The sequence below is a fragment of the Narcine bancroftii genome, chromosome 7, assembly GCF_036971445.1.
Source record: "Narcine bancroftii isolate sNarBan1 chromosome 7, sNarBan1.hap1, whole genome shotgun sequence".
Taxonomy (NCBI): Eukaryota; Metazoa; Chordata; class Chondrichthyes; order Torpediniformes; family Narcinidae; genus Narcine; species Narcine bancroftii.
In genome coordinates this window covers 53,698,788-53,711,515 of record NC_091475.1, presented here as the reverse complement: position 1 = coordinate 53,711,515, position 12,728 = coordinate 53,698,788, and the positions used below count along the sequence as shown (strand labels likewise).

The window sequence follows — 12,728 nt, the reverse complement described above, 5'->3', positions numbered from 1 at the left end:
AAGCCAGAACCATTGGCGGCAACTTCAGCAAATTTAAGGTAAAAAGTCCTGAAAATATCTTTGCCAAGATCAACATGAAAATGCTCTGCACAAAGGAGAGATGCACTTGCAAATATTAATAATGAAAGAGTAAAGTCAAAGACCCATCAGTTCTGCGGGGATTAAAGATTGGCTTGCGTGCAGAAAGTAGAGTAGCTGGGGATGGAAAGAATTCTGCCTGGAATCAATGACCAGTGGAGTTCCGCAGCGATCTGTCTGGGACTCCTGCTCTTTGTGATTTTTATGTGACCTAAATGAAGAAGCAGAAGGATGGGTCAGGAAGTTTGCAGATGTTACGAAGGCTGGAGGATTGTGGATGGTGCTGAAGATTGTCATAGGTTACAAAAGGATGTCGACAAGGTGCAGAGTTGGGCAGAAAAGTAGCAGATGGAGTTCAATCTGGAGAAGCGTGAGGAAATGCATTTTGGAAGGTCAACCCAGAAGGCAGAGTACAGGGTGAATGGTTGGATACTAAATGGTTGGAGGCACAGAGGGACCTTGGGGTCCAAATCCACACATCCCTCACTGCCACCATACAGGTTGTTAAGGCAGCCTAAGGGATGTTGCGATTCGTTAATGGGGGATTGAGTTCAGGAGTCGAAAGGTCATGTTGTAACTCAACAAATCTCTGGTGTGACCACACTTGAAACAGAAATCAGTTCTGGTCACATCATTATTAGAAGGTTATGAAAGGAATGGAGAGACTGCAGAGGAGATTAACCAGGATACTGCCTGGACTGGGAAATAAGCTTTATGAGGCAAGGTTAGCAGAGCAGGGACTTGCTCTTTGGAGTGCAGAAGGATAAGAGGAGACTTACTACTTTCTCAAAGAAGAGAGACAACCCACTCTCCCAGAGGTGCACTTGATGGGTCTAACTTCTCATCCCAACTAATGGGTGGTCCTAACAAAGACAGGGTATTGGCCAACGTGCCAAACCCATCGTCTTTGGAAGTCCATCCCGGAACCAAGAACTGCTCAGGGCTCACCTCTTTCTTTCGGCAAAACATCTCGAGACCAATCCTGCTGACTATGCCAATTGTCTTGGGTAAACTTATACCTCTCATTTTGATCGTTTTAGATTGGTCACAATGTTTGAGCTACCGAAAGAAAATAGACATACACCGAGAGCAGTTCAGTTTATACAAGTCTTTATTACTAAATCTAAAGCTGAATTCACACTACAATATGCAAGCCCTTCCCAATTATACTTATCAACGCCTGGACTGGTCCCAACTGCCGAAGCGAGGCAACGACTGCACACTTGTATAGGTTGTCAGGGCGCCGGTAGCACCTTCTCTACCTCCCTTGACCGGGACGTTAGCTCGACTCTTGAAGTTCTTCTTCTTGCTGAGAGATGTTGCCACCTCTTGGAGAGTCTCAAACTTCAGCAGTGGGACCATGGCTTATATTACCCAAAAGTTGTTTCCTTCAGATCTTATCTCTTTGAACAAATGATTTAATTATTTTCAAGGTCTCCTGACAGTCTGTGACCAACAAAAAACAACTGCATCTCTGGGTCTCATGGTGGAAGTTGGATAATGTCTACGGATTCATATGCATCCCTGGGCCCCATGGTGGAATTTAGGTGTGTCTACTAATTCATGTGCAACAAGCCAACAGCCTTGGCTGCAAAAGTAAGAAACATGGTTTAAATCTTCCATTACAGGTTAGCAGAGCAGGGACTTGCTCTTTGGAGCGCACATGAGAGGAGACTTACTAAAGGTCTAAAAGTTTTGAGAGCTCTAGATAAGGTGGGTTGCCAGCACCTTTTACCCAGAGCAGGAATGCCAATCACCAGCGGACATCTGTACAAAGAGAAGGGAGGAAATTTAAGGGAGACCTCAGGGTTGTCTTTTGCACAGAGTTGTGGGTCCCTGAAATGTCTTTCTGGGGGTAGTGATGCAGTGTGAAACATTAGCACCCTGTGGTTAATGATCTTCATTATAAAGATGGTTGGACAATGATATCCAATTGCACATGCAAACCCAATCATTTTTGTGTTTGTTGACATGCTCTGACCGTATGCTAACTAATCCCTCTCAGATAAATGATTCTTGTCCGCAGATTACTCAATATCACCTTCTCCAAAACTGCAGCCGCCATAGTCACTAGCCAGCTCCTGCACAAAATGATGGGCCGACGCATTTGTTGGTTTGTGTGTTCCTGAGGCACCATATGAATGCAACTCCAACAACTGGTTAAATTGTAACGGAGATGAACAAATTTGCAGGTAAATGGATCCGACTGAAACTTACATTTCCTAGTACCTTCCTTCTTAGAAATACACCACCAAATATTCAAACACACTTGTTGCACGTGTTTGTACACAACCCTCCTTTTGCAAAAGTAGTAGTGGTTCATGATAAATTCAGACAAAGTGCAAGAATGGCTTCATTCAGTTCCTCATCTTCAAGCATCAACCATCAAGACTAACAATGAAAAAGGATTCAAACCCAAATTTACATTTCCCTTACCCTCATGAAATGTAGTAAAGACCACAAACCTCTGGATTGTAAAAGGTCAATTTCTTTCAAAGTACAGTCAATATCAATTTGCAGTTGACGGTTTAGACTTCGAAATCTCGTCATCTCTTCTGGCTACATAGACAGAAACCAAAATATATGGATTATTCAAGATTGTACTGATGTTAGTGCTGCAGAATAATGCCAAAATATTATTGGATAATAGTGTTAGCTGATGTCACACGACCATGTGATTGTTTAACTCGCAAATTCTAATCACCAGTTTCATGTTTTTTTTCCCCCCACTGTACTTAAATCCACTCGTTTCGCTGAAAGTGCAAAAGATAACAGTCAGAAGCAACTGAAAAAAAAGACACGGCACATTTCTGTCCTGAGGCTTTCAACCATCACAATAAAGCAGCAGAGGATTGGAGCAAAAGAGCTGTTGTCTCACAGCTTCCTATCCCAGAGAATTCAATCCTAGCCTCCAACTCGATCTGTGCAGAATCTGAGATTCCTTTTTCCTACAGGCGCAGAATTGTCACTAATTGGTAGTGCAAAAAATAAACTGCACATAGCGTAAAACATGTACACAAACAAGAACTATAAACAACCTGACTGTGCAATAAGAGAAAACAAAAAACAAAAATCAATAAAATGAATCTTAAATGAGTTTGTCATTGAGAAGTCTGATGGTGGAGGGGAAGCAGCTGTTCCTGAACCTGCTAGTGTGTGAGATTTGCGCCACCTAGACCTCTTTCCCGATGGCAGCAGCGAGAACAAAGCGTGTGCTGGATGGTGCAGATCCTTCATGATTGCTGTTGCTCTCGGATGGCAGCGCTCCCTGTTTATGTGCTCAATCGTAGGGAGGGTTTTGCCTGTGATGCCCTAGGCTCTGTCCTCTATCTTTTGGAGGGCTTAAAGCTCAGGGATATTGGTGTTTTCCTACCAGACTGTGATGCAGCCGGTCAGCATACTTTCTACCACACCTCTGCAGAAATTTGCCAGGGTTTCTGATGTCATACCAAGCCTCCAGAAACTCCTGAGGAAGTAAAGGCGCTGATGTGCTTTCTTCACGATGCCATTGGTGTGTTGGGTACAGGAAAGATCCCCAAGATAGTGACTCCCAAGAACTTAAATTTGCTCTCTCTCCACCTCTGATCCCTCGATAATCACTGAATTGTAAACCTCTGGCTTTCCTTTCCTTAGTTTTGGTGACATTGAGTACAAGGTTGTTATTGGGGCACCATTAAGCCAAGTTTTCAATCTCCCTCCTGTAGGCTGACTCATCCCCTTCCTTTATACAACCCACGACCATAGTATCATCAGCAAATTTGTAGATGTTGTTATTGTCGTGCCGAGCCATAAAGTAGTAGGGGTAAAGTGAGTAGAGCAGGGAGCTTAGAACCAGCCCTGTGGTGCTCCGGGACTCATGGAGACTGTGCAAGGGAAGTTCTCACCAATCTTCACTGATTGTGGTCTGGAGGTGAGGAAATCCATGATCCAATTACACAGTGGGGTGTTAACCCCCAGATCTTGAAGTTTGATGATCAGATTTGAGGGGATAATCATGTTAAATCCCGAACTGTAATTGATAAAGAGCATCCTTGCTGTCCAGGTGCTCAAGGGCTTTGTGTAGAGCCAGTGAGATGACATCTGCCATAGACCTGTTACTACAACATGTGAACTGGGATGAATGCATGTCACCAATCAGATAGGAGCTTCATCTCCATCCTTTCAAAACACTTTGTCACTGTTGACGCAAGTGCTGCTGATCGATAGTTATTAAAGCAGGTGACTACACTCTTCTTGGACACCAGTATGATTGAGGCCAGCTTGAAACAGGTGGGTACCACACCCTGCTGGAGTGAGATATATTGAAGATATTCATGAATACCTCGGTAAGTTCGTCAGCACAGATTTTTAATACTTGGCCAGGTACTTCACCCAGGCTGATGCTCTCCTCAGATTCATTCTCCTAAATGCAGCACGCACGACATCCTCAGATACGGACGGATGGGATCATAGGGGACGTGGGGGTCCAGAGGGGTAGTTCTTCACTATTATTGTCATCAAATTGGGCACAGAAGGCACTGAGTTCCTCTGAGAGAGAAGCTTTGATGGATGCTACTTTACCGCATTTGGTTTATGGCATTTAGGTCCTGCCACAGATGTCAGGTGTCCCTCATGGTTTCCATTTTTGTCCAGAAATGCCACTTTGTCCAGGAGATAGCTTTCTGCAGATCATACCTGCTCCTGGTGTACTGATCTGGACTGCTGGACTTAGATGCCTGTGATCTGGTTCTCAGCGGGTTCTGGATTTCATTGTTCATCTGGGGCTTCTGGTTGGGGAAAACCCCAAATTATTTGGAGGGGAGAGATTTTTGCATCATTGAGTCACTGATCTCACTTAGTACAAGAGTAACAAAACAAGCCCTATACTTCAGTCCTCTATGAATGTTGAGACTGAATAATGATTGATGGGTGCTGTCCAACACTCCTACAAAGAATATTATCTCCACATTGACTCACAAGAATCAGTGAGCCATGACTGGTCAAAACCAAGCAGAGCCTCCAAAGCAGCAGGAGTTGGCAGAGGTCTTGCGTAAACATTTCATCATCTCCTTCACAACCTGCATGCCAAACAGTGCCTTTCTCACCAGTGTCCAAGTCTATGCATCTTGGTGAGGATTCTCCAGCCACCTCAGAACTGCAGAGAAATGAGTCATCCTTGACTTGTCTTCACTACTTGGCTGAAGGTCTTGGGCCAACCTAGTGGTTTCACAGCAATCTAAACTTCACCAAAAATCTGCATTGAGTTGTCGTCAAATCACTTTATGCTTTTTCTGTATCCTGGTCAGTCATTGGGCCCTCTCTCCGTGTGTGGAATAGGCACTTCAACTGCTGTAAATTCAGTGCAAAACTATTAAAATGTCTTTCTGTCCATGTCTGCTTTACTCCTGGTAACTGAATATTCGTGAATATTTAATGTAAAGTCGTGACAGTCTGACAGTTGAATAAGCCTTATCTAGTAAATTTGGGCATGGAGGAAAAATAACATGACAAGTCACCAATTTCTACTGGCTAAAAGTGCACCAAATGCCAGCAAATTTTTATAATGATTTCTCACTTTATAGAGACAAATATTTTAATATCAGAACCTGTTCTATTTCTAGCTGTCAGGTGATTTGAATCAAGGCTACTGAAGAGGTTATTAAAAGGATAAGTCAGACTGTGTAACCCTTTCGGGGACAGCTCTAATTGAACCAAAATTGAATGTCCTTTCGTGATTGTAAGGTACAACCTGCCCTGCAATGTAAAGACAACAGATTAACTCCAAAAGTTAAACTTCACACAATTCAATTTTGACTGAGGCAATTTCTGATACAAATTGAAACAGTGCATTAAACACACACAGAGTTTGAATCTTTAAGAGGCATCTAGCTGCAATTAATAATTGCCTTACTGTAGGTATTGATGTGTTGGAGTTCACTCTCCTCAATCGCCGTTGCATTAAATCATATTCCATTTCATTGACCTCAGCTTTCAGCTTCTCTAACTTTTGCTTTTCCAGGTTTAGCTCTTTCAGTAATCGTTCCATTCGGGCTCTTTGATGGAGCAATAGTGCTAAAAGTATGGGGGGGAAAAAAAAAAATCAGACGCATAGATCATTCATTGATCAGAAAGATGTGCAACCATTGCATCTTAAGTCAAGATTGACAGAAAAATTCCAACTTATTTCATTGGTCCCCACGAAGCATTATCCTCTCATCAGTTGCTAATAAAATTCCAAAATTGGAGATTTACACAAAATAAGTTACCTGTGTGCGCACAGAATGGAACAAATATAACGCTCGAGACTTGTGGAGAGAAAGGAAATTACTTCCAGCAGATTATTTATAACCCTCTTAAATAACAGCATCACTGTCATGAAGCTGCAACAGCAGGCAATACTGATGATGGAAGATTACAGCAGAATTATAGAATGATTAAGATGTAGCCATTCCCCTGGGAGTACACAGGAAGCGATCAATCCGTACCAAAATGCTCACTTTCTCGTCACAGAAGAGCTGGATTTTGACAACCTTTGCCATAAAATTTCCCCCGAAATAATCTTCAGATTTAAATTTAAACTGTGGAAATCTGTAAGGTTCGCTCGAACAATTGTCTTGTCATTTTTAATTTCAAATAAAAAAGAGTTAAAGAGCCGATGCATTACCAAGATACGAAGAGCAGAGGATCAAATCCATGTGTCTGAATCGTCGAATGAAGCAGCATCAGAGGAGACCACTGTCAACTCTTTGAAAGAGCGATCCAATTAATTGCAGTGAAACCCAGAAGTCTACAGACATTGCGATTGTAGGAAAAACACAAATGGTGGAGGAACTCGGGTCCCACAGTGTCCGCAGGAGATAAAGATAGATTACCAACACACAAGCCTACGTCCTTCAAGGTATGAACAAAAAAGCAGGCAGGCTGGGAGAGAAGGGAGGAAAAGGCAGGGGGATGGGGGAGGGGAGGTGTGGCAGGGTACAGCTGTACATGCAAAAAGCAATATGGATAGCAGAGGAAAGGGGAGAATTGATTGGGGTGGCTCTGTGAATGTAGAGGTGGAAAGTCGACTGGGGGGGGGGGAGAAGAGAGAGAAAGATAGAGGAAAGGGAAAACAGGGAGAGACGGGGAGGGGGCTAACAGAAACCTGAATGGTCAATGTTAATGGCATCTGGTTGAAGGATGTCCAGACGGAATAAGTGGTGTTCTTGCTCCAATTTGTGGGTTGACTCAGTCTGGCAGTACACAAGTCCATGGACAGGCATGTCAGCATGGGAATGGGGCAAGGAATTGAAATAGGTGGCCACTGGGAGATCCCCGCTATTGCAGCGGACAGAGAAAAGGTGCTGAATGAAGCGACCTCCTCTTTCAGAGAGGAGACCACGACGGAAGCACCAGATGCAGTAAATACCCCAACTTCCCTAATCTTTCCTTCTTCGTATTTTACCTTCACATACTCACCCAATCGTCCTTTGAATGCTCCCATTGAAAATGGGAGTTAAATTCAGATCCCATCATCCGGTGCATAAATAAAAATAAACCGGCCTACCCATGCATAATTGCACCACAAAGTCAAAATTCTCCAAAACATAACAAAGGAACATTGATTTACCATTGAAAGCAAATATATTTTGAATTAAACTGCATATTTAGGAACACAGGAAGCACAAGAACAATCAAAATTCACCAGCTATGGCAAAAAGGTACATCGGCCAACACAATTTTATCAAGGAGACATCAACTTCAATCAAACTGCAAAAGATTAAACAACTTACCATAAAAAACAGATTACTCACATTCCAACATTTTTCAGCAGATTCATTCAAAGTGAGAGCATGACATCAACAATTTAAAGTACCGTATATTTCAACGTACAAGTCGAGTCGTGAAACCCTAAAAACTTTCTCGGCCGGGGGGGGCGGGAAAGAAATCAATTTATACGTGGATACAGTTCTAAGACCTTAAATTCACCACAAAAAAAAACCAGATTGATGTCGATTTGGCATATAAATCGGTGCTGGAAGCACCTTCCTACTACCGGCGCCACCGCTCCCACTCCCATAACCACTCCTGCCTGGTAGGCTGAGGTTCCTGCTTCTGCCAGGGGTACGATGTCACCACTCTAGCTCCATGATCAGTCACTGCTGCTGTCTGGTAGGCAGAGGTTTTACTTGCGATTGGGGAGTTTTAAAAATTTTTTAGTTGTTCCTGGAAAATGGGGGTAAACTTATACCCCAGATATAACATTAAACTATTAAAATGAGGCTTAAAAAAACCAGGGGGGGGGGGGGGAAGAGTCGACCGATCTGTCGCTTCAACTTATATGCCGAAATATGCGGTAAATGGTAAAATTATGCACAATTTAAATTTTTTTAATGTCACAAATATTCTCGTGATGGTCATGCATTTTGTTCCGCAATAGAAAGCAGCTATTTCTATGACCAGATGGCATGCATTAGTTACTCTCATAAAATGCAGTGAAACCAATTTCTATTCTACAAGGATTACCAATCAATTTACTAATTAATCTCACCATCAGAATTCAACATTTCCTCACTGAACGGTTTTCCAATGTGCACCAATGATGAAGGCAATTTAATACAAGTCACTGAGATACGAGCTAACTTTAGATTTTAATTTTGATCATCTGGACAAACGCCATACTAAGCATAAAACTGAAAAATCAGAGGTCACGTTAATCAAATGTAAAACTTCAGCATCCTGCTTACCAATGCTTCCAACCCTGGTGCATTTTTATTAATTCCACATTTATGTGATCTACACTTCTCAAGTTGCAAAATAATATTTTTTGGAATTATCCATAATATTAATTTAAATAACTAAAAATCACATCTCATGCTTGGTCTTCAATTGAAACAAGGTCAGTATTGCCAATTGTTCCCAAGCTCAGGAACTATTCTTGTTTCCTTTCTCTGACTTGCCTCCAAGCTGTTAATTTCTTCTGATGCCAGGAGGTCGAAATAACCCATCTCATCAAGCAACAATTCCTTTTGCAGGGTTTAAACAAGTCACACTCCAATTTCCTGTCAAGGTTGGAGATAGAACAGGCAAACTTTGGCACTCCCCTCAGAGACTTGATGCTGATTCAGCAATAATTAGGAAGGAAAGCACAGCAGTAAAATAAAGGGACAGATCACTTGTCATTTATTTGACTAGTGGGAGTGGGTTGAGGAAAATAAGGTTACTGCAAAATAGCAGTTTAACCATAATCCTGTTAGAATTAATTATTTGGGATTCATCTCTTCAAAAGAATCAAATGTGCCAAAAACAGTAATTTGGAATTAAGTGCACAACTCTCTCTCTCTCTCTCTCTCTCTCTCTCTCAAACTATAAAAATCCATGAAATTCATTCTAAATTACAAAATAAACTTTCAATCTTCAAAATTTCTATCAAACCCAACATCAAATTTTATTTTCAAATCTCAGCACCAAACATTAACCACATCTCCATGCTCTCAATGCACAATGCCAATTTTACGACACATAAAAGGGCAGCATAGCACCTTCGCGACCAAGCACTAATCTAAGCAATACCATCTTGTGGTAAATGGTTCATAATCGCCTGATTCCCTGCTTGTTCCCTATGCAAAAAAAAGTGCCCTGAACATCTCCTTTAAACTTTTCCCTTCACCGAAAACAAAATCTATAACCAAATTTGACATTTCCACCCTGATTAAAAAAAACCTCTACCCTATCAATGACTCTCACATTCCCTTATAAACCTATCACATCACCCTTCAGCCTTTGATGCTCCAGCAAAATTATATATACAACCTCCCCTTGTAGTTAGCATGCTCTATTTCAGGCAACGTTCAAATGAACCTCTTCTGCACCCCCTTTCAAAGCATCCAAATCTTTACACTACTGAGCCTTCCAGAACTGTGCACATTGCCCCAAATTATGGCCTGACCCAAGTTGTTCACTCAATGCCACATCTGATGAAGGTAAGCGTGTCCAATGCCTTCTTCACCTTATCCCTCGTGTTCCCACTTTCAAGGAGCTGTGGACATGCGCGCCAAGATCCCTGCATACATCAATACCAAGGGTAAACTTTGACATTGTCCTCCCAAAATGCAACACTGCCCTTGTCTGGATGAAAGAACTTTGAAACAGTGTACTATACCTTGAGTGTAAGCATAGTCATCTGATCCCGAACTCGACTTTCGTCGCTGGTCCTCGTTTCGTTTATCAATAGCAGACCCAGTTAGCGCTGATATTGGCTGGATGGGTTCTGGGGCACCTGGATGCTCTCCCTGACAATCCACTAAATTCAAGATGCTTCCAGGGTCAAAAGTAGGCGATGCCACACCTCGGGAAATTGACGGTGGTCTGTTTGGAGAAACTGTGATTTTGAATGTGTATTTAGTATTAGGCTGAGTTACAATCACACGAGGAGCGTTCACTTGGTTACTGCCAGCAGTTGTAGACCGAGGTCGCGATGGTTGATGGTGAATGTATGTGGGCGGTACACTGTACACCGGCTGCGGTTGAACGGTACTCATTTGTCCCGACATTCCTCTTGACGGTGAACCCGACGGTGAATTTGTGGCAATATATAGCGTAGGATGACTTCGCAATGCAGGCTGGCTACTGACAGGAGATGAACTTCGAGTGACATTGCCACCAGATCTCTGTGGCGTTTCCAATTTGATTTCTATTTGATTTTTCATTGGAGCTTTCGACATACCAGAGACAGAATAAGGTATGTAAGACAACGACTGGCTGCCTTGTTGCGGATAATTCTGCGGAGGCTGGTACGGGAGATGTGTCATCGTAGGAGAACTAATTGGCATGAAGACGTGGGAAGTCTGATGACCCTGCTGGTTCGCTTGTACCTGATGTTGTGGAGAACTGTAAGGCGAGCTAAACTGTGACGGAGGCGGTGACCGAAATGCTTGCTGAGGAAGCTGCGGCTGTTTAGGAGAATACTGAGAAGGCTGATAAGTCTGTTGTGGTTGATAAACAGGTGGAGGATGATGATTGTACTGTGGGAGAGGGCACTGATTGGAAGTCCAAGCTGCGTTCTGCGGAGTCTGCCGTCCAGATGTTGGCCTGATGTAAATAGAATTACCGATCCCATAGGGAGTGGTCTGCATCTGTGACGGACCACCATGTATATGCAGTGCAGTTGGAGCAGTCTGACCGGATGGTATGTTCTGCGACAAGGTTACAGTAATAGGATTCATACTGTACCGAGATATGGGTTGATATGTTGGAGAAAGACCTTGCATAGGTGATGTGTTCAAGCCTGGCTGAAGTGAGCTTGGCTGCTGAGATGGTGGGGGAGGAGTACCTGTGTTTCGGCCCTGGTCACTCACAAAGAAAGGGTTGTAGCCAGGCGGATTAGCTACAATTGCTGGGGCAGATTGTGGCTCCTGTATCAGGCGCACAAGTTGCTGACCACCTCCTCTTTGAGGCTCAATGTGGCCATCACTTGTGCTATGGACCAGTGTCCGACCGCCATTGAGTTGACCACCATCCCCTGCCTGGTGGTATGATGTTGGAGGCTGAATACCCAGGTTGATCTGGAGTAAATGGTTCCTGCTCATTCTGGCATCATCTGGGCTGTGGTACTCCCCATACAGGTATTTGTTGCTCTCTTGGGTAAGGGCCAAACAACAGGCTTCCAGATTATTGTTATTCTTAATTCAAAAAGAGAAATTAGATAAATTTAGAAAATTCTCGTAAAACCCCCTAATGTACCAACAATATCAATTGTACACAATCTTAACCCTAAATTCAAATCCTAAACAAAGAAATCAAATTGATTATTTAAATTACAAGACAATTTCACTGATTAGGTTATATTATTCGGCATGCAATTTATCAAGTTAAATACATTTTTCAATAGCCAGGTGATTTGGAGGAACACAGTGCAGCTGAAGGTGGAGGAAAGAAGAAAATCATGCAGGATCTTTGATAGTACATCGGCACCATTTAAAAAGTGAGACGATAACCCAGTACCATTACTTTGAATTGAAGTATACAGGATATACTGAACCTAACCAAAGGGTGCAAGCTGCTTCTAAATGGAAACAATTTTAAAACATCAACAATAACCAGAGTACTGATTTTTTAGAGGCAGGAGGCAAAAGATGAAGAAAATTCTAACATATGCCGATGGACATGATTCACCAACTTTTTCCATTTCCGTGCAAAGTTGCAATAAAGACATGAATGTGGTGGATTTCTCTCCTCCCCACCCCCCCAGCTCAAGTAGAACATTGATTCCTCGGTGATGGAACACCTTCATTGTTCACATCTAAGTCCCACGACCCTTGTGCACTTTTCAACACCGTCAGGGAGAACAATCGGAGGAACATCACCACATTCTTCAGCCCTCTTGCGATTGGTTAGAGGGAAGAAAATGTTTCTGATCAAGATCAATTCTCCAAACACAAACATCAAATGTATAACAAGTTGTCAAGAACCTTGCACAAGAGTCACTTTTTCACTGCATCACTGGGTACAACAAAACCATGAAGGAATGTGAAGGTCCGAACAGCTCGAGTTCACAATCCTCTCAACAGTTTATTCAAGTTGGAAGTGTTGTTAGAAGAGTTATTATTTTAAGTTTTCATCCCAAACTGTACCAAACAGACCACATCAACCACCAAATCAATGTGCAGACTGATGACAATCTACAAACAAAT

The 12,728-nt window shown here is 42.6% G+C and overlaps 2 protein-coding genes across 22 annotated transcripts in view; one reads left to right on the top strand and one right to left on the bottom strand.

Annotated features, from left to right (window-relative positions):
- The window catches only part of LOC138738942 (glycerol kinase), a 129,338-nt gene extending 126,195 nt beyond the window's left edge, over window positions 1–3,143 (top strand). Inside the window, exons 24-25 of one of the 3 annotated variants that reach the window (XM_069890152.1) lie at window positions 2,105–2,270; window positions 2,839–3,143. The gene's annotated coding sequence lies outside the window, so the exon portion shown is untranslated. The remainder of the gene's footprint in view (window positions 1–2,104; window positions 2,271–2,838) is intronic. The other 2 variants (XM_069890153.1, XM_069890154.1) reach the window with 2 other exon arrangements.
- The window catches only part of tab3 (TGF-beta activated kinase 1 (MAP3K7) binding protein 3), a 91,412-nt gene that overhangs the window by 21,601 nt on the left and 57,083 nt on the right, over window positions 1–12,728 (bottom strand). For 18 of the 19 annotated variants that reach the window (XR_011341885.1, XR_011341886.1, XR_011341884.1 and 15 more), the window contains 3 exons: window positions 10,199–11,717; window positions 5,969–6,129; window positions 2,544–2,637 (listed from right to left, as the gene is read on the bottom strand). Coding sequence is in view for 11 of the 19 variants with exons in the window: in XM_069890143.1 (XP_069746244.1) it covers window positions 2,544–2,637; window positions 5,969–6,129; window positions 10,199–11,717 (1,774 nt within the window). In the remaining 8 variants the exon portion in view is untranslated. Of the gene's footprint in view, window positions 1–2,543; window positions 2,638–5,968; window positions 6,130–10,198; window positions 11,718–12,187; window positions 12,259–12,728 lie in introns of those variants that run through there. The other variant, XM_069890144.1, reaches the window with a different exon arrangement.